Below are 22,743 nucleotides of genomic sequence, written 5' to 3'. Positions count from 1 at the left end.
TTGACTGCAACTTAACACCGTCACTGAGTGCGCTACGGCAGGTCTATATGGACGGATGGATGTTTACTTTTTGATCAATGGGGATATTTAACTTTTACTGTCAAAAACAAGTAAAAACAAAGAGATCATTAATTTTATTATTATATTTGAAATATATACTGAATGATGATGGTTTAATAATTTTAAATTCGTTTTTACCTATTTTTTGGGGCCCCTGTCAGTCATGGGCCCTTGGAATAACTTTTCCCCCCTATACGGCGCCCCTGTTAGTATGGCTCATCAGGTTATGCATTAACTGCCTGTACAGAGACCAGCATCAGGTTTGATTAGTCTTTGTAATGGAAACCCCACAGTTAGTGTAGTGTACATGATATGTTAGATCAGATACTGATCAATATAAGGAGGACAAGAAAATACCACAAATGTAAGGAAAACATATGCTTGTATAATGTTACTGGGCACCATAAGAACAAAAAACTATTTTCATTCATGTGGCAAGAAAACCAGAAAATATATTAAATAAATACTTGAATTTAAGACTTGTGTCTTTTATTTTGATGATCACAACAAAAACACTGACACAGTAAGAGCTGAAGTTTAACAAACGGTCAACCTTTACCATTGCTATATCATCTGTTTCAATATAGCTGTTATTTTTGCTTCTCAGTACAGTTACAGCACATGTATTCAGTTATTCTGTCACTGTCAACAATAAGGAGATGAATTTCAGTGCAGAATAATTGGCAGGCTGATTTTTATTTCATTATTCATTTGACATTTCACTGCAATTTCATGTTGAGATCTCATTTTAACAGTAAAGCTGGTGGTTTTAATTTTGAATATTTAAACAATGTCATTAATGTAGGTCTGGTGTTTCTAAATGAGGCATTGTGATGGTTGTTGGTTAAAGGCTTGGTTAATGAATTAATGCTGGTTGCCTGTTGTTGAATTCATATGTTATGTGTGTTATAAAGAAACTTGGTATTTGTATATAATGTATGAAATGGCACATCAGAATGACCAAACCCAAAACCCAGCACAATGTGAAACCATTTATATGATTTTAATGAGTTGTGTATTTTTCTATATTAATTGTGTCAAGGTATTACATAGCTCAATAAACTTGTCATCTAAACATTAAGCTAACGATACCCTCATTTATATTTCTCTCCAGAGGGTAGCCATTTTTTAAAAACAGCACCGTTTCTGTATGGCACTCTCAATCCCATTTGAAGTCTTGCCCCACAGTTTCAAAGAATTTGATATTGAATGGCCTATAAAACTCCTGCAGCTGCTCTATAACCTCCTGTTCGATCTGTACGTGAGTCCTGCCCTTGGATTTGCCAAGGCAGCGTGGCTGGCTGCTGCTCTCCGGCTTCTTCAGACAGGGGAAGCCTTTGGTTCGGTTAAAGTAGAAGTGCTTGTCCGTGATTATTCGTTTCAGTCCTAGAAAGTCCTGAACACGGCCTATTTCCTCTGCCGGATCCGTGATTAGTCGTTCCCCGCTCACAAAGTGCATCTGCGACAGGCGAAAGTACTGCAGCCAGTTCTCCAGGTGCAGAATGTACATCCCGATCCGAATGGCGTTCCAGGAAGTGTCGACGAGACCCAGACTTATGTTCTTAAAGGCCAGCTCTTCAAACGTAGGGATGTCGGGCTTTTTGGTAAGAGTCTGTGTATAGTCAGAGATGGCTCTTGTGACTGGGTTACGCACCACAACAATCAGCTTGGTCTCATGGGACATGCTGGAGATGCGTCTGGGTGCCTCTCTGGTGACAAAGTAGCTGGGTGTCTTCTCTAATGTGAGCTGGCTGTCTAGTGTTCGTGGCATTAGTCCCCTTAGGAGAGAAATAAAAGAATAGAACACACATGAATGAGTCAGCAAGAGTTGATATTTTCCTGTTCAGCACCATTTCCACATATTTTCTGTTGGATGGATGACAGGTGATAGGTTATAAAAATGTAACAGTCAGAGGGAAGCAAACATGAATCCTTTCTTGTATCACAAATACTGAGTTAAAAACAACCTTAGTATTAACATGTGTTATGATAACACTAGAGAATACAGTTTTATAATATTTCATAGACTATGTCAAACTATAGGGATATTGTCCAGCTAATACACAGTATCAAATAACTGTAGATGTTGAAATGAACACAATGCAAATGTAGTAGATATTAATCGCAGAACATGCATCATAATTATCATGATCATGTTGCCGAGATAATGGCTTTTTAAACTACAGGCAAATGTTTCTATTTGTCATATTATTCATGTGAGTTTTTCTTCCTAGTGTAATATGTCATTCTGCTTTGGCACTTCGCTTCAATAAAACTTGATTAATGAGCATCTGATGTTGGCTGTTGAGACAAGGATTTCCTCAGCCACAATTAATCCACACGTTCCCTGTTTCCTGTAAATAATAAAAAAAGGCTGTGCACAATAACTGCAGTTTTGTGAGAATAATTACAAAATAGTAATATTAAAAAAAAATTCTTTTATGATTACAGAATATATAGTGACTGTATTTCTATATTTCACAGCATATGCATTGGTTTCTGGATTTCAGGTACGTTACCACACAGTTCTGATGATTAAATACAACACTTTCTTTATTATTACTGGGGGAAGGCTTTGATTAAAACCTAACCTTTCTCAAAGCTTTCTTTCTCAAGGTAGGGGTAGCCACAGGTTACCTCTTAAGTCTTGAAAATATTGATCCATTTACTTTTATTTATGAATCCTGAGTTGTTGGCTTTGGTGCCCCAGGGCCACTAAGCAATTATTAATCTTTTATGAGAACAGCACCTTTTCAAGCAAACAGCTTTGCTACACACTAAAAAACGTGCAGCCATTTTCCGGGAGGTGCAGTCTTTGGCTGTGTGCTAAGGAAACTGTCTTCGCTATCTGGCTTGTCAATTCCATACATTTTCACCATGCTCAGAGATGACGATTGTGTAGCTGAGGACTCTGTACATGCTGGTTTAAAACTGCAACTTGTCATTTCGCAAAACTGGGCTGACAAAGTGAACACATACAGTGAAAGGTTGCAGATGGTTCTGCTTGAAAATAGAGAGCGAGCTGCCTGCTGTTTACTATACAATATACCTGCTGTTGACCATAGCATGATGATACTGGCAATAAGGAGTTCAAAAAAGCCAATAATGTGAAATCAAGAGGATTTCACACTGCCATTTTTCCCTCACACTGGTTGTTTTTGTTTGGTTACAGAATATAAAACTCCAAGTGAGCCCGTCCATCAGACGAAGCTGCAACATGTGCTAACTTACCTTGAGTTATTGATTTTTACAGCTGTGAGTCTTAGCACCGGATATATTGCATTGAAATTATACAGCACTGAGGTGACTGATATGGACAAGAGGAAATAAAGGTGTGAAAAAATAAAAAGACTGACTGTCAAGTTGAGAAGCCAGCGGCACCACTGGGATCAATAATCATTAAAAGTGTAAAGAAGGGTAATAACATTAAAGGTGTTATGACAGACACTCAAAGATTTGACTTGAAAGTAAATGGAACTTTTTGAATGCACATATTCATACACACATCACCACCACAGTCAGTTCCAGCTAACATGTGATTTGGCTCTGGCTTTCTTATCTGGATAAGAACACGTTTTTCCCAAACACAGTCATTAAAAAGGAGTGGCTATCCAATGGTAAATACATTTTGTGTTACACACCCCTGCAAAATTACTCTTTTTATTATTAGAATTTGATCCATTTTTTCCAATAACATTTGTAAAGTTTAGAAGTGAGGTATAATTAAATGATTTAATGGCAATCATGTGTGTGGGGAGCTAACAGGAAGACAGATGGCTCAACCAGCGTAAGTCTGGGGCGTGCATGCTCTCAACTGGCTTGGCTGGAGAAGTAGACCACATGCTCTATGGACTCAAAAACAAAAGCATGGGGAAGGAGACGTATGCGCCTGTCGCGTAAGCAACTATTATAGGAATGAATGGGGCTCCATCTGTAAACACAGTTCTCCTTAATACATCCATGGCTCATACAACAGCATTGTTCGCGGAGACTCATTGAGGGACATTACATTAGATGTCATTTAGCTGACGCTTTTATCCAAAGCGACTTACAATTGCTATGTATGTCAGAGGTCACACGCCTCTGGAGTAACTATGGGTTAAGTGTCTTGCTCAGGGACACATTGGTTGATGTAACGCAGTGGGATTCGAACCCAGCCTCCGACACTAAAGGCATGTGTCATATCCACTGCGCCATCACCACCACCATCACGATGTGCAAGACAAATGTGACGTGACTGACAGGGGTGGCAAAACTCAGACTAAGACTAGAAAGCTTTCATGCTGGAATCGATTACCTTCAGTATAAGTAACAATAGCACTTGTTAGCACAGTTCCCCTCAAAGTAGCTAACATATGCCTTTGCCTGTCTCTGTCTGTCCAAGTCCTCCAGATTAAATAACAATAAAAATCCTCTAGAATGACACATAATCTGCATGTTAGGAAACAATAACAATGCGTCCAGAAATGAAAAAAAGAGAATCCGTATGTGAATGCAAAGGCATGTGATCAGATGTCATTATCCAGATGTACACAGGGTTTGGGGTGCGAATGTGAAACTGTCAGAGTCAGAGTAAACATAGTTACTGGATATGATTCACAATAAATGTATGCGGTCTTTTAAGATTATTGTCATTGATGGGTTAACAAATCCTCACTACAGTAGTATCTTGTTCTGAGAGTAGTTCTCCTCAAAACCAACTTTAATTGCATCTTCAGTTTCTGTTCAGACTAGATTAGATGGAAACAGACAACATCTAATTAAATGTATGACTCTTATCTTGGCACTGTGGCTCATTAAACTGATACCTATAGCCTCTGTGTTCACTGAGCTCTGTTGTCTATTCAAATGATTGCTTAACTAGCTGTAACTGCAGTCAAGGAGAACAAGGTACAACCCAATGATCAAAGGATGTTAGTCTTTATTTTTTATTGAAATTAGGGCAATTGTAGGGGATGCCAGCAGCCTGGATCAATAAATTCCAAGTCATCAGTCTTGGAGTGATGTTAATGGGGAAAATGTATTTGAACTACAATGTGTTTTCAATTATCTGGTTATAAAAAAATTACGATACAAAACATGTGCCAGCTCTGCTGCAACTGATTGTAATGGCTGCATATTAACCTTTAATGGCCATATGTGATATAACAAACAAAATGCAAATAACGAGTAGAGATTCATTATTTTTGATAAATCATTTTCTTTGCTCACCGAAACACACCCGGCAGCAGCAGCAGCAGCAGCAGCAGCAGCCTCATTTATGTATCTGTTCATTATTGAGATAGCGGGAATCAGGCCAGAAGGGGAACGTGATACCTGAGGCAGGTGTCTGAACCAACCAGGATTTTTCCCCCCATGCCTCCAAGAAACTATCAGCACTGCACACAGGATCTGAAAGTTAAATATGAAATTGAGGATCTTTATGGCAGTGGGTTCTTTCACTTAAAGCTGATCCATCCTCTCTTGGTAATGATTACTTGCAGTTAGAAAATCTACGTGATTGTAATACCAATGGAATTGCTCCGATGGTAATAAATAACTGTTGTTTCAGACCCTTTCTTTATCATCAGTATGCATGTATGAGTAGAAACAACCTGTAAAATACATGTTTATATGAACATCTTGCTTTGCTTTTGCTTTGGGACATGTGTGAAACACATACCCAGACACAAACCTTAATTAATTGAGACATTTTCACTCAGAGTCAATGCTAAATTCTTCGGAGGCATTTACAGTATTCTTCCCAATTCTTGGTGAAACTTTAAGTCAGAATGCATTACAGGCTTGGCTGTGACATTTTAATCACTCTGGGAAAATGAACTCAGGTGTCGAAGATCAGCTCGATACTGTAATGCGACCTGTTCCTTGTCAAATGAGAGGACATGGTTGAACGCTAATTTGTTCTGGATGCTTCAGCATTGCGTTTGATGCTCTCATTGCACAATTCTTGTCGCTAATTTCTGTAACGCATTTGAATTGAATTTGAATTTAACATTGACTTTTAATTTATATTATAAATGTTAGTATGATATTTTATTGTAAATACCCCAACAGTTAACAGACATAATAGACAGGGTCTTGGCTGGTTAATATTAATTCAGCAGCATTATAAATTAACCCTCAAGTATCAGTTTTACTTTTGTGAAGATTATTTCAATGTCTATACCGTGACATAAATTGTGTCCTTTCTTACTGTATGTAAGGCCAAAAACACTTTGTTGTATCTTAACCAAAAAAATCTAACAGCGAGGAGCTGCACCCTCTGTTTGAACAAAACAGGAAATCACTGAAAATGTGTTAAGGCAGTCACTAATTGGTATATGCATGGTGTTTCTTTTATTGTGAAGGTTTTAATTTGGGTCTTCTCACAACAGGGATAATTTACAGTATATTACAATGTATGTATCACTGAATAATGTAAAGATGTAGATGTGTCTATGTAAGATGAAGCAAACACTACAATTGAACAGACTTATTTAGAGGCATGTATTCATTATTAAATATGGCTTTTTAACTAGAAGTTGGGCTATAAAGTAAGACATAAATAAGCACTTTGTCAATTTTAACTATACTTTTCACTATGTTTTAAATTAGCTTCATTATCCACTCCATGAGAGAAGAGAAAGAAAACACAAAAACAAGCATCCTTCTTGAGCTCTTATCTTCAGGTAGTTAAGGTCAACAGTGGAAAGCATGGCAGTCATTGCCACTCATCAATGACCTGTGGTGTGCTGAAAGCTTGTCTGCATATTGTAATGACCGTGAAGGAGCCTGCTGGCTATCTTGCTGCTGAACAATTTATCTCTGTTGGCGCAGTGAAGGCAGGGGTTCTTGAGTTGGATGCTGCCATATCATTATGGAGGAATATGCCACAAACATGGAGGTCTTTAAGTACCAATGACCCACACACAACACACCATTCTCCTGCAGCATGCAGTTCCACTGGGAGAACATGCTAATCTTACTCTCTTACTCTCATTTATACCTAAAGCCATTTAACAGCAATTCATTTATAGCTGTAAACTAATCTCCTGTAATGATTGCTTTGTCTTTTGCTTGTTAATATCTGTAAATTGCTAAGTTGTTCTATTTTACTTAGGCTTTGACTTCTCATAGGGCCCTAAAGGTTCAGTCATTCATCTTTGGTGTTCAACATACTGAACATTTCAGTATTTTGTACTTGCTGAACCAGTCGGGATGAGAACTTTCAACCCTACAGGGTCTGCCCTCACAGTTCACACAGGTCAGGAGAAAACCTCATCAAAACAGGGTAGTGAACACAGTGCTCAGGCAGATATTAATTTGGCTGTGAGTTTAAAACCACCCATCTGGCCTGCACCTTTGGTTAGTTTTTGGCTGAATGTAAACTAGTTCTCCATTGTGCAATGCTGTGGTGTAACCCAGGGCTGGACTGGCCATCTGGCATACCGGGCATTTTCCCGGTGGGCCGACGCACCTTTGGGCCGAATCACCAATATAAATAGGCCTTTTTTTTATTTTTTTGGCCGCACAGGCCCATAAAGAACTCACAGCGGCCAATTGGTTAATTGTCTTTATTGGCACTGGCCTGACCCAATCAAATCCAGGAACCCCCTTCCCCACTCCGGGCCGCAAATTTACTAATACCACTATGGCCATGCCTCCCGGCCCTGAGAAACGAGCTGTAATAGTTATGCTGGAAGTTTAGCATCCACGTTAAAATGGACAAACGACCACCAAAGCGCAAGGGAGGTGCCGAGAAATTACAGGAGAAAGAAATTAAGAATCTACACGCGGCTGCCTCAAAATGTGCCGAAATTTCTGACATGTTTGGGGCTGTAGTAGCTGCTTCAACATCAGCATTACCTGAAGCCGAGGAGGAGGAGAGGTGGCTGGCTATACAGAGAAGCAGAAACAACATCATGACAGGGAAGAAGGAGAGTGGCCATGACAGGGCCAGGGGAGCGAGTGAGGAAAAGATGGAAGAGAGAGTAGATGACGATGTGGTGAAGAGTAGGCAAATTAACACAGATTCTCAGGAAGGGAGGGAGGCTGTGTGTGTAGTGTGTGTGTGTGTGTGTGTGTGTGTGTGTGTGTGTGTGTGTGTGTGTGCCTCACGTCATAACGACAACAAGTAGTTTGGCTGTAACATTAAAGTTAGTGGCTGTCAGGTAACCTAACTGCTTAAGCTTACATAGCTGAAAAGTCTGTGTGATCTATAAAATCAGTGTTGATACAAGCATCAGTGTTCCTTGAATTGCTTAATTAGCTCTTTTCCAGGGCATATACTACTCTCAGCTTTATTGTAGCTTTTGGGAAGGGTTATGGTTATTGTATTTAGCAGACACTTTTGTCCAAAGCGGAAAAATATGAATCTTACAATAGTTAAAATTAACAGTAAACTGTTTTTAGAGTTGCTAAGCCAATATTAAGCAAAATAGTAATAATAATAACAATAATGGCAATACAATATCAAATATCAATAATAAAAAGTAATAAAAATACCATAAATATACAAATCATAACTCTAAGAATGAATGAATTATTTAAGTGTAAGATCAACAGATAAGTCTTGAGACCCCTCTTGAAGGATCCAAAACTATCACAAACGCAGAACACTAGGCAACTCATATCATAGAATGCACGCATATTTTAAGAGGACTGTCTGCAGGGAATGTGTCTGACCAATCACAGTGGGTGTGGGCCGCCTGAAACAAAAATGCCAGGGCCAATTTTTTGTCCCAGTCCAGCCCTGGTGCAACTCATCATGGAGCAGACTTTTGTGCTTTAATTAGACAGTGATCTGGCTCAACATTAGCAGTGACTTCAGTAACAGCACTATCAGAGGGATGCATGTGACGCTGATACTCCTACCCCAGCTACAGTAAATCACCAGTTGACCTGTGCAGACTGTGACTACTGAGGGTGGCACTAGAGGGAATCATACAGTGTCCAAACTAGAAAGGGTCCATCCTCTATGGAGCACAAATATGCTCAGCATGTTTGTGGCAACCTGGCCATTACATTTTGTTATACTTCATCCATACTTTTTTATTTTGGCCTGTTGGTGGTGCTTAAGTAAACATTAAGAGGTCAACAAATATAATAGGATTTCTTAAGGGGGAATTGTATCTATAGCAAAATTGTAGAGCAATGGCCAGTAACAAATAATAATCTTCCTTTGTCTCAATCGCAGATAACAATTGACAGATAAACAGACCCTCCTCACAACCCTATAACTGCCAGATCAAATACCAAAAACTAACTAAACTTCAATCCAGCATACCAGTAGAATAATAACAAGTAGAACCTCTCTGACTCACAAACTAATTTTGATGTTAAAAGCTATTTGGTGCATGGCTGTATTACAGTACAGACTGCAGACTGTTAAAATCCACGCCTGTATGTGACACTGCATATGTATGAATAAAAAAGCTGCAAATTGCTGCTTCCCCTACAGCATGTGCATTATTTGTTTCATAGTGTAAAGATAGCCAATGCAGCAAAATGGTGGACTCTTCAGCTCCAGCCAAGTGTCTTGTTGAACAACTTAAACTTCCAAAGAGAAATGCAGGTTCATCAGGGATGCAGACCATCAGAACAAGTAAAGGTCAGCTTTGAAACTTCTCCTTGTGAACGATCAATGAACTCAGAATTTATTAGTCATTCACTGTAGTTTGAACTTAAAACAGAGAACTTAAAACTTAAATCAGAACTTTAAGTTAACCTTAACATTGTCAGTAAGTTCTCAGTAAATGTTTGCAGCACAAATACAAAATTGTCATGCAACAAGGCTACACATGCAAAAATAACCAGTAAATTTCTCTCAAACACTTTTTCACATCTGATTAAATATATTCTCATCATATACAATAGGCATCAAATGTGATCACCTCCGTATTCTCTGTCAAAACAAAGGTACGGTCAACCTTTCAAAAGCTCATTCATGTTTTCACAATTTGCACCTACAAGCATCCAATAATTCACCTGGAAACTAACCAGTGCTGAACATAATGCACACAATCTTTCCTATCACTTGTAATTAATCAAGGCAAATTGTGGCAACAGACTATTACTAACAAAACTGTTGAATGAGTTAATGGATTCACTGACACTGCACTGATCAGACTGGGATTTAACTCAGAAACTATTATTCACAATGTGAAGTGTTTCTGCTGGGGCAGGAGTAGAGATTTAGAGCATGGCCTTTCCCTCCTGCCAGACAACAAATGTTTGCCATTACTAAGGCAAATAATAAGAACCCTGACCACTGAACAATATGCAGGCTCACAGGCTAACCATGGAGGAGCCCAAATCAAAGTATCCATTACATGTGCTGTGTTTGTTTGGTCTCTGGAGTAATTTAACAACAAAACCATTACACAGTAAATTATAAGAAAAGTATTCCTGGGCTCTGATTGCCTGTGTGTTATCACAGTAAGCAGCATGCAAACTAATAATGGTCACGGTCCTTGGCAATACAAACAACAAACAAAGGTGACATTTCCTAACAGAAATAGATTACAACTTTTATCAGAGTTACTGCTTAGTCAAATAATATCCAACACACAATCATTTAATTATTGAAATTGCTTGTATCGTTATCTTCAGACTTAATTAGAGCTACTCAAAAACATGAAACGACAGCGCTATCAAAAGGGAACAGCAAATTAATGCACACACACACACACACACACATTAGAATACAAATACCATGCAATGTTGAACTAACATATCAATGAATTTTGGTCGAGTTAGTAAAGTCCTATTAAATGAGTATCTGAGTTGTACACTAGAGAGCCTGTCATAGCAGCTTCAGGGTGATTGCTTTTTTCGGACACATTAGTATGTTTTCAATTGGGGATTTTATGTATTGGGTTTTTGTCTTGTCTTAGTTGCAGCAAATTCATTTTTTGGTAATTTTGCTTACATGATTTAACATTTTAATATTTTTCTTTTATAAATGCTGATTTGGGGGTGTCAAATCTGTTTGCAAACTTCCTTTCCATACTTTTAGAAACTGACTTGGGGAAGTAGCGTTTCATCCAAACCATTTGTCCTGAAATATCCTGAAAAGGCAATACCACACAGAGATTTGCTTCCCTGCCGTCCAAACCCATTAACAGTTTGAATGACTCGGGTAGACTGCGCAGATAAAATGTTCTTATGCTGTGTGAGTCTCATAATGTCTGTGCCACTGCACTTCCTAAAAATGCCATCTTCCTCTTTTCTTGATACAGCATAGATCCACTGGAGAGGCTGCTTCATTATTAAAGTATCACTCACTTAGATTACAGCTGTGATGACATCTGATCATTAATCACTAGCCACAGAGGCTTGCTGCCTTGAAAGTGTATTAAGAGTTAACAAAGAGCAGTCCTGACGAATTCGACAATCCTGCGGCCAATTCAGCTAGGAGAGGAAAAGGGGTGAATAACAATTCAGCACTCTGAGAATCAAGCATCTATTTTTCTAATTTAATAGAGGACAAATTGGTTGAATATAGCAGACTGACTGAGCAGGATTTCTTGCAGTAGAGAATTCCTGGCCTATCCTCAGCCACATTATAGAATCAAAACATATTCATAGTAAGATACTACAGTCCTGCAATACTGGAAAATAAATTGCATAATGTATCTGACCTTGAACCAAATCCTATTTAATCGCTGTCATTTCAACACCAGACTCTTGTTTTTCTTGAAATAATAATTATTCATGGTTTGGTCTGCAGAGGGAAATGATTGACACTTGCTCTCCTGAACAATAACACGTTGAATTGAGCTGAGCTACGAGCTGTCACATTAACATGTGGCACAGGAAAGTATCCACGGACACTAAAATGAAGATGAAAAAAAGCCTCTGAAATCCAAAACTGCACATTCTCAGATGAGGATTTCTGCTTTTTTTTGTATTTTTGGGTGAAATGACAGCTGTTGTGCTGCCGAATTTAATGGATGATAACATTATACTGTATAAAGTATGTCAAGACATTTTGCAATGATATAGTGTGGCAGCTAATTTAAAATGTTGTATAATCTTATAATTCACATAAAATGCCTTTCATTGTGAATGTCTTAAACACAGTGATGGGCAGATTACATCCTGTCCCCTACTTCCCGTCTATTTGTGCAGTTTTACAGTAGCATCTCAACTGACTGATAAATGGAGATTTCTTGAATTTTCATCAACATTGGAGCTTTAAGAAGTTATTTCTGGTTTTACATTGCACATTTATGTAACAGAGACATGTATCTATAAATGGAAAGCGGACAGTCCACACACCCATAGTAGTTTTACTCTTGAGTTAGATGGTAGGAAAGTACAAAAAGAGACGGAATAGGGGAGAAACATGAATGAAAGCTCAAACAGGATTTGATCCTTGGTCAGTGGGGATGCATTGGGTTCGCCAAGAGGAGAAGTTAACAAGCTGACAATCTCTAAGGATAAGCTAAGGTGAGCTAAGGATTGCTGACTGCTGGATATTTCCAAAATCACAATGTCTCCAGAATGATAAAATTAGTTTGAGAGTATCATTTGTTTCAGGGACTACTGAAGCCTAAATGAAATTTTATTTTCACTATTTTCAAGACACATTAAGTGGGAATATTCACTGGGAATATTCTTTTCCAGTCCAGGTAGTGTAATGTTTTTGAGCTGCAGAGGAGTTATAGAGCAGTGTTTGGGGCAGATGATGGCTGTACAAAGCACAGGACTTTGACACAGCAGACTGGGGTTTGCATCCAGAGTAATGTGTGTGGTTCAGGCTATACACAGCATGTCTTGCCCTTCAAATCATTCTTGATTTGTTTTGTTATTTCATCAAGACCTGCATCTTTCTCATATCTTAACCAAGTGCTTTGAATTGCCACATTACCAGGTCAATTATTCTGTAGTTGACACGAGTGGATAATGCAGGGAAATTAAATGTGGTGTCAGCAGATAGGTACAGTACGAACATTTAGCGAATTCGCATTATATGCTTATTAAAATGTTTCCAGGCGGCACTGTGTTTTTGTCAAAACATATTTGCTGTTTCAAATTAGTAGTATATACATGTAATTTTATTAGACAGGGTTGTTCAAAAGTAGTGCAACTCTTTTAATTTTAATTTAAAGGAATAATTTGCAATGTATACATGCCTGGAAATAATCTAGTGCATTTAACCCAGGACCATATATATGGGGAACATATTGCTACTACTGGACACAACTCCACAAGGAACCTTTGAAATATTGTTAAAACAATTGTAGTTTTCAGCCATGCTAGCAGCTCTGTGAGGCTGTAGTAAGGCACAATCGTGAACTAAATGCTCGCTGATAAAAGGAGATATAAGGTTTACCATGCTAATCTTAGTTTAGCATGTTAACATGCCAACATTGGCTACTTAACATTTAGTACATAAGTACAGCTGTGGCTGATGAGAATGCCATTTGTTTGTGTGTATTGAGTCATAAACCAGTTTTAGACAAAAACATTTGTCATGTTAATGACACTACGGAAAAGTTGAGGGATTACCAAAATGATTACAATTCATAGTTGTCAAGACATTTCAGTCAAAGCCACAAATGTGAACCTCATTATGGTAAGAAAAAGTCAGGTAATCAATCGCTTAAGTTATTATGATACATCCTCTGGGGACCATAGTTATCAAGTTCATAGAAAATCATCTAATAGTTGTTGAGATGTTTCAGCCTAGACCGATTGATGGCTAATAAGCAAGTGGTGCAAGTTGTGAAAGCTTATTGTATTATATCAAAATACCCGACTCTCCACACCATCTAAGTTGCCAGATTAGCAATGTTGGTTGATTAATTGCATACACTAAAGCTTTAGCATGTGATTGGTCCATAATGTATGCATGATCACATTATTTCCTGAATTATTCTATTAAAGGAATAAAAGCACCATGTCTCTGCGTTTCAGACTAGTCTCATTGGGGAAACATCTCAGAAAAGAGTTGTTTTTTAATTAATGTTAACCACTATATGTCTCTGAGCTGCACTGAAATGAGGACAGCTCATTAATAATGCAGAGATATGCCTTAAGATCCCTTGCTCTATAATGTGCAGTTTTCTGTGTTAAATGAGAACCATCTAACTTTCTGTCCTCATCAACCTTTCTGATGATACTGTTCCCGAGTTCCCTGCCTCCCCGAGCCAATTAATGTGGACCTGTAGAATATTTGTTGCTGCAGCCTATCATACAATTTCAACCCTTCTCGGGGAATCTACTGGAAGTGCTTCTGACTCCTGTGAAATCAATAGAGCTGAGATGCCCTTTTAAGTCTTGATGGTGTATAGCGACGTGCTTTTGTTTGATCTTTCTGATTCTGTGGAGGATGGAAAAAGTGGAGAGAGAAGTGCAAGGGAATTGGTGGCGTGAAATGTCTGTTTTATCAGGTATTGTATGGTTATTTGAAGACCCTTGCATTAAAATAAATGAGGCCATGTGTGTGTTCTGTTCAGGAGGCACAGTAATGAACACTGCACCATTTTCCTTCAGAGCCTAAATGATCTGTCACTCGCTTAATGTAATGTAACATGACAGACTGTGCAAAACAACTGGCCAGTACACTGAAACTGACAAGAGTTAAGTTGGTGTCACATGTATGTTTGTATTTGTTCAACAAATATTTAGCTAATAAGAATAACTTACAATAAAAACAAGGTTCTTTGAAATGTATCATGAATGGCACTGTAGAAAAGAGTGAGTAGAGGTTTAAGTCTAGTTTTTAAAGATAAATTAATGCTGAAAATGATCCATTAATTAGTTTGTCCATTGTTATCTTGTGATGTGGCAATTTGCATTCGATGATGAAGACCATAATACGGTCGGTGTTGCAGTTTTGAAAAAGCTAGTAAATGGTGATTATTTTCTCACACCTACTAATCAAAAGGTCAAGAATAAACTTCCATGCCCACATTGCCCCATTAGTCAAATTACCTTAAAATGAATAATTGGCATCTTAGTAGTGAATTAATTATTGGATTAATTTATCAAATATCAGGCCTGCAAGGCTATAATGCTCATTACACACTAGAAAGATACGTTTGCTCAAAGTGGAAGTCAGGATTATTTTGTCAAACTACTGTCCCCAAGCTCAACAATGAACCTTTGTAATGTTAGCAGTTAACAGCCATAGAGTTACCATGTGATGCTAGAGAGTTAGTATGAACACAGCAAATCGGAGGATGACTAATTTTCATTCAATGCAACTAAAGGGAATTGATGTTACTATTTTTAAGTTGCATAACATAGGTAGGGTAGGACTTTGGCATAAACAGCAGCGGAGACAAGACGGTCAGTTTGGTTTCTGATAATCTTCTATAGGCATTAATCATGATCTTGTTTTGTTAGTTTGTTCATATGTTCTGTATACATTGTTTTATCTGTCTATGACTTCTAGTTTGTAAAGGAAACATCTTTCTGTTACTTATTTCGTACTTTCTCCCAGGACTTTCTAATGATAGTTTTCTATTGTATTTTGTGGATCTGAAGCTACACTTCATTTCTCATTTATGTATGTTTTTTAACAATGATTGAAGGTTTGTGATTTGATTATACAGATGTTTATTTGTACATTATAGTGAATGTAATGCCTATGGACTAAATGTTGCTTTCCCAATTAGCTATTAGTGTAGGCGAGTTTACGCCCTTATTTTAGGTTTCATACACTGAAAAATATGATTAATTAAAAACTATAACTGATAGATGAATTCATAATAAAAATATCTGTAATTTACAGTGCATTGATGGACAGATAGAAAGGCCAACTACTAACACAAAACAGAGCAACACATGTAGAATGTCCAAATACATTGTGTTATTTGCTATAGAGACGAATGTGACAGTTAATCAAAATGGAAAGATACTTCATGTGACGTGCTGCCAACAACCCAAACATTGTGACAGATAATCACTGAGAGCCAGTCAAACACGATGCATCACTCAGTCACTCAAGTTGAAAAACAGCTGCTTTGGCCTGAAATAAACCAGCCTATGTATCCATGGTATTGTTTAAAGCTTTAGTGCGTAACTTTTTTACATTAATGAACGTCAGTTACATTCAAGCAGTTGTCAAATGAGTTGCTACAAAGCTAATTAAGACTATCAGCTCCACACAACTCTCTCTGTATTTCTCAATATGGCTATGTTTAGAACATAGTGTCGTCCGGCGACTTTCGCACGCAGAAACTCGAGTAAAGATAATTACCTCTTCTGAAGGGTCCATCATGTTTTTTTAGTCCTCCGTGTCCTCCTTGGCTACTAGCAACTGTGTGGAGGAGGGCTGGGGGCACGTGCACGATTATGGAAGGCTTGTGTCATGTGGATGCAAAAACAGTGGTGTTATCATTACTTAGAATTCATCATGGGGGCGATAGAAACTACGCACTATAGCTTTAAGTATCTTGAATGTATGAACTGTCAGCTTGTCACAAGTATGCAATATTCCGGCTTTGTAATTATGGCATTATATCAGCGTGGGACCTCAATTTATCTTTATCGGATGAAACGGATGCTAATGCATCATTAAGCTGTATTAGGATGGTAGATTCATGTAAAAGAAAGTTGCTAGTGCAGTGAATTATCTAATGGTTGAGGCAGGACAGAGAGAGACAGAAAAATGCACCACAGTTGTTTCTTTCTGCATACTGTTTAGATGTTTAACCAGTGTTTGGTTAACTACTGTTGCTGCAGAGTTGATGCTTGGTAATAAGGAATACATTTCCTTATTACCAAGCATAAACTCTATGAATATGTACAACTGAATCCATCACTGTGTCTACATCGGGCCTTTTCACATGCACTGCACAATAATCAACACTTTCACCACTGAAAAGGAACATCCTCTGGGCCTACATTAAATGTCTTCATGTGTCCAGCTCATTCTGTTAAGTATGACAAAGAGCGGCACCTTTGGTTTGTGAATGTTTCAAAATCAATTTAAATTGTGAAATACACACAATACAGACTGTCCCCTTAGGAGGTTTTACTTTAGGGTTTAAAAAGCTCCGTCCTGTACATTCAAATAAAATGACATCCCAGTGTAACTTTAAATAACCAAGTGGAATACATGGAAAATTAAGATTTATATCAGAAATTGCAATTAAAAAGAGACCTTAATAAACATGCAAATGTTGGAACTCGTGGTTGCTTTTTAACTTTCGACCACGGGACTCTGAAGTGTTTTTGTGTCTTACATTAATGCATTTTTGTAATATCTCAGCCTCAGGTTCATTGGTTTGAAGATGAAAAGGACTGATTCTATTTTCAAGAGTGTGGCTTTTGAGGTAACTCTATTGTACAGACTGGATTTTTATTTTATTTTGTAAATGTATTTTCACTCTGAAATTAACTGTCTGATAGGACAAGACTGACTATCAAGTTAAATCATTTTCTATGTGTGAGTCACAAATGTAAAGTAATAATCAATTCCAACCTTTTTTGTACTTTAAGGTGTAATTGCATATTTTCAGCTCTACAGGACTTTCACTTTAGAAAACAGTTTTAAACTTTTCTAAAATGAGGCCCTAGAAACAATTAGATTCAAACGGTGTAGTGATCTTCGTTCCATGTTCTTGGAAGAATTGCTCTGTGGTCTGTTCCTGACACACTGGTGGCAATGAGGGTATGTGAGTGGAAATCTGTAGGCAGCTCCAACAATTAGACATACTGTAACACAACACCATCAAACCTTTTTGGAGGACATTTGCAGACTTGGCTGTAACAATTTTAGTCACTGCGTATGTCAGTTTGACAATGATCTTTACGTTTCTTGTTGAGAAGAAACTTAACTTATTTGCTTCAATTTTAGTTTAACAGACAGAAAATGAAAAAATATGTTTTGTCTTCAGATTAGATTTGTCAGTGGCCATTTAAATAGAAAAAAAATGAGTGAAGAAGTGAGCGAGATAGAGAGACAGAGGTGGATAGGGAGTGATGCTCTGGGCTCGATGCACCTTTTCCTTTACCAACCAACGCAAGAACATTTTCTGCCCTGGTGTATCCCATTTAATTCGGCTGGTAACCTGGGGGCTGCCTGTGTCATCTGTGCCTGTTGATTGTGATTGTTTGTGTGAACTGATCCTACATCAGCCTAATAGAGCTGTCTGTGCAGCACCATGGAGCTCTGCTGACAGCAAACATCTGCAGCTCTGACAAAAACATACAGACTAAAACCAAACCTGTGATCTTAGTGGTGGCATGCTACTTAGATATGTGTGTCTGCATGTGTATGTGTGATATCCCCAATAATAGACATAATGCCTTTGTGTGTACACAGCTAACTGTGCCCCTTAAATTTAATTACAGTATAGGCCACTGATAAATTGTAAAACAATTATATGACTGAAAAGTGCCTTCATACTTGTCAGAAAAACGAGGATATTTGGACATATCCCTAAAACCCTATCCCTGAACACTACCCAGCAGAGCAGAGGGGGGGATGAGTTAAGTGAAAACAGTGCATCTATGCCGTAATATCAAAGCAAATATATCAAAGCAAGTGCATCTATCTAAACAAATAGAAATGAATACTTGTTATAGCCTACTTTTAATACTTGTATCATTTGTTCCTCACCTGTACCAGTCAAGCCCTCTGTCATAGTTTCTGTCGAAAAAGTGCGGTTCAGATCCCAGTGCGCGCACATCTGGATGTATCCGAATGAACTCCAGCACCGCCCTCGTGCCTCCTTTCTTTACACCGACTATTAACGCATTAGGCAGCTTCTTATTCCCATATTTTTGCGCACTACTCATGTTTCTCAACTTCATGTCAGCCCAGTGGCTTCCAGACGAAGCATATGCTTTACTTTGGTCGCGGAGATCGCTTGATTCTCGCTGGGCAGCAGACTCATCCAGCGCGGACCTGACTTCCAGCGAAGCGCAATTGTTTAATTCTCCAAGAAGTTTCTTCCCTCCTGCGTTCTTGCTCGGTGGGCATCCTTTTCTCTCATAACCCTGGTTTGTCATGATTGTGCTGCGACAAAAAATAATACTGTAGCATAAATAGGTGCAGGACAGTGACACAGTGAATATAAAGGCGAATCTAGCGCTAAATCTGTTCGTAGATGAGAGAAACATATGTGCCATGTCTCCATGGGTTCAAAGTGCTGCATGATTTTCCATCGGACTCTTCCTCCTTGGTCTGCGGTCGGAGTCTGGCAAATAGGTTTCAAAGTCAGACAGACTGGCATATGAGGATAGGGGTGGATCTCGAAGGCATCAACTGCGCGTAAGTCGCAATATTCATTTTCATAGGCTGCTGAACTGTGCAAGAAACTTGGAGCGGAATATGTTTACAGCAGCTTCCAAATGAAGAAATGGGTCAGTCGTAGGCTACTTTAAACAAGTTTACTTTGAAGTGAGTCATTTGGATCAATTACTGATGCCACTGTCAATAATCCTAGAGGAATTTGACGCTCGTCTTTATTCTCCTTCTCCTTGTTCAAAGTCCAACGCGTCCTGTGTCTCTAAAACTCTCACCATCGCGACTATTCTGGTCGCCTCCGAGATGATTTTGATGTTCAGCCCACTTTTCCCTTTCATAAAGAAGTTGTGAAGATATATGCACTTAGATTACCCTGCTATACATATTAACTTAACATTAACTTCCTGACGTCATGCTCATGCACATCATAATTCTATATGCCTTTTTTTTGTTTTAATTCTTGAGTATTTAGGTAACATCATATTTGGAGATTAAAATATGCAACATTTGGCTTCCAGAGTGCATTTCAACATTAATTGCATGACTTCAGGAAATCAGAGCTGCTGGTACTGTAGGTTCGTTAACTGAGCATTATGAGATGGTGTTTTCAACGTTCAGTGTATTACTAACATGTCTCACTTCAGAGGACTCTACCAAAACACAGTTGAAAGCAGCAACAGTTTTGTATTCAATTTTCTGCTCTGTGCAAAACCTTTGCTCTTCACTTACAACATACAGATTCACCAAGGCTGAACATTCTCTGCATGAGTGTTGTGATGAGTGTTCTCTGCATAGGTCTTACACCAAATGACTATATTCTCTTGGATTGACTCTATACTTGCTTAGATCAAATAAATGTTTTGATGCAATTATGTTTACTTCAAGTAAATAAAACAGAATACCGAAATCCATCCTCGCCCTGTGCCCATTGAGGCTTTACCTCATAAACTGGGCTGTAGACCCCGTTTTGAGAAATCACAATATGTATTTGATTTTCTCAAAATATATCTTCCAGGTCCTCCATGCTCTGACATGTTCTTCACAAGGAAAAGTACTGAACTTTGCGTCTGTTGATTATAGTATGTTTTTCTTGTTTGCTTTGGGTGCTATGTCATTTGTTCTTTCATTTGCTACTGCAATTTTAAGCATATTCCTGGTGTGAGTTACATCCTTCCTCATCATATCACAAAGATCAAGTCAATTGGCAAATGGGGCTTTTTACCAAAAAGCAAATAGAAACTTCACAGTCAATGTCTCCTTATCCAAGGTACGCAGAATAAATAACAAGGTGTGATTAAATCTTTCCATTGTGGGTATTACAAAGTAGTTTGACTTTTCAATGCCAGCGTATTTTTGCAACTGGTTCTCAAGTTACTTGCCTTGATCATGGTATAGCTCAATAGGGAAGCCAAATTTCAAATTTTTACTCGTTGACTATTTTCTTGGTTGCCAATAGCTTTTTAAAAAAGCTCAATGTCTTTTTGCTTCCAAGGCCAATAAAACCTTTGTCTAGCGAGGTGCAAGACCCGTTCTAGCTGCAATGAAGGTACCCAGTCTTTGTACTCCTCTGGAAGCCCACCTTGAGTAAAGGTTGGCTGTCATAAAAGCTAACACTTTTATCACGGACAACAGGCTCAGATTATCAACTGCAACTAGTCTTACTCTAGACTTGCAGTAGTCTGGCTCAACGGATGTACATTGCTGGGATAAAGCTGACATCAACTGTCCCTCCCCTTTTCGCCATCTCCACTATCTATTTTGTAAGGGCACCATTGCTGCATCCAGGGCTTAGTGCTGCCCAGGACCGATGTGATTCGTTTAAAGAAATACAAACAAGCCACAGTGCTTTTTTTTCCCGCTATTCCAGAATAGATGAGCAGTGTATCCAGACAATACTCGTTTTTATGTGGAGATAAGTCTGGCAATGCAAGGCTTTCAGCAATGTGCCACATTGCTGAAAGCTTACTGTGCCACCTGTTGGCAAGTGCAATAAGTGTGTAACTCTGAACAAAAGAACTAAATCTATGATATAAATGGTATTTAAATTTTTTTCTTTTTACAGGTACCACACATGCCTGAATCTTCCTGTTTGCTTCAATTTGTTATTGTTTTTTCGTTGGTGAAGTTTGGGACCTATTTGCTGTGGTTGTATGAATGTCCTTTGAAGCAACATCTTAGCAACAGCAATGATGTTAAGCAGTGCGAAGTGAAAGAGTTCAGAGCTAAGTTATGTGGCAGTACACACTTGCTGCTTTAAGGAAAAGAGTTCTTAAAAAAGGGTAAAAGCACAAAAGTGAAAGAAGTTGGTTTTCTAAAGAATTATAATCACAAAAGTGTACTTATAGCTAAAAGTGGAAAACAGACGTGTGAAGTGCAAGGAGGTAAAGGGAAAACCACTCTTAAATCGAACATGCAGATTCAATAACCAGCCGCTGCTTTCTTCTAACTCTTTATTAATTCAGCACACCTGCACTCGGGGCACATAAAATTCACATTTGCCATTACAACAACAGTAGCATTGTAAAATTAACAGAACAAGAACAAAACCGACCGTTTATTTTCATTCACGACAAAACCGTCAACGATTGGTATCTATTATTTTGCCCTTCCTTGCTCATTAACTTTTGTTTATGGCAAATTAAAGAAGTGTATAAAACTGTTTTATGCTGCATACTGGGGTTCACTGAATCCATTTAGGAGAACATTCAGAGGTGCTTTGTGAATATTGTCACATTATACAAGTATAGTCTCTGAGATTTAGTGTGGCTTAAACAGTCTTGGCTCCCTGGGGTTTACCGTCACTGCATGTACTCCAGGAAATAAACAAGTGGCTGTTTTATTATTTTACACTACTAAAACACGGGCACAAGCAATTCCTTTGGGTGTGTATTTTTCATTTGTCGCACTGGTATTTAAAAAGAAAAATACATAAATAACAAATTAATTAGATAACCACATCCCTCAATCCCACCAATACATGCCGCAGTGAGAAAACAAGCAGTGGGTTGAGACAAAGTTGCTGTAATTCCTCATTACCGAGGCTTTCACAACATTTTTGGTTCGCGGCTCAGGTTTCTTACCTTGACTGTGAAATATGATCAGCAATCACGTAGATCACATGAGTCCAAGGTCAAAGTAGATGAAATGTAAAAACAAAAATGTTGGAGCTCAAACCATTTTACGATTCAAAAAGGGACAGTAAGACACTTGGAACTGCTGAATATGCATTTAAGACGGCACCAACTCTTTCCCACTTTACTGTTTTGATGTGTCACTCAGACTCTACATTAGAGATTGGCCCTGGGCTTTATCGACACTCATGTTTGTTGCTGGTATTAATGAATATAGACTCCAAAGTGAAATTCAGGGACAAACGGAAATAATCTTTAAAATCTGTATATTGTCTTGCGTTGAATCTTTCTTGATCCCCAGTGTCCAAATTTGAAAACCTTTTTGCTTTATAATCTGTCTGCATTCGTGGGCGAGTGGTTCAC

The 22,743-nt window shown here is 38.3% G+C and overlaps 1 protein-coding gene across 1 annotated transcript; it reads right to left on the bottom strand.

Annotated features, from left to right (window-relative positions):
* Positions 1-743: 743 nt before the first annotated feature.
* Positions 744-19,131, bottom strand: hs3st2 (heparan sulfate (glucosamine) 3-O-sulfotransferase 2). The gene is made up of 2 exons (XM_078269690.1): positions 18,620-19,131; positions 744-1,838 (listed from the first exon to the last, which is right to left on the bottom strand). Exons 1-2 carry the CDS (start codon positions 19,129-19,131, stop codon positions 1,220-1,222), a joined length of 1,131 nt encoding a protein of 376 aa, XP_078125816.1. The 3' UTR covers positions 744-1,219.
* Between the last annotated feature and the right edge of the window lie 3,612 nt (positions 19,132-22,743).

Source organism: Sander vitreus, chromosome 15, assembly GCF_031162955.1.
Source record: "Sander vitreus isolate 19-12246 chromosome 15, sanVit1, whole genome shotgun sequence".
Classification (NCBI taxonomy): domain Eukaryota; kingdom Metazoa; phylum Chordata; class Actinopteri; order Perciformes; family Percidae; genus Sander; species Sander vitreus.
This window is presented reverse-complemented; position numbering and strand designations above follow the sequence as displayed.

What these genes read in the sequence shown, in the direction of transcription:
- hs3st2 (XM_078269690.1), bottom strand. Translation starts at nt 19,131, where the DNA reads ATGGCACATATGTTTCTCTCATCTACGAACAGATTTAGCGCTAGATTC. An exon ending in AGAGGGCTTGACTGGTACAG is followed by an intron (nt 1,839 to 18,619) that starts GTGAGGAACAAA and finishes TTCTCTCCTAAG; the next exon opens with GGGACTAATGCCACGAACAC.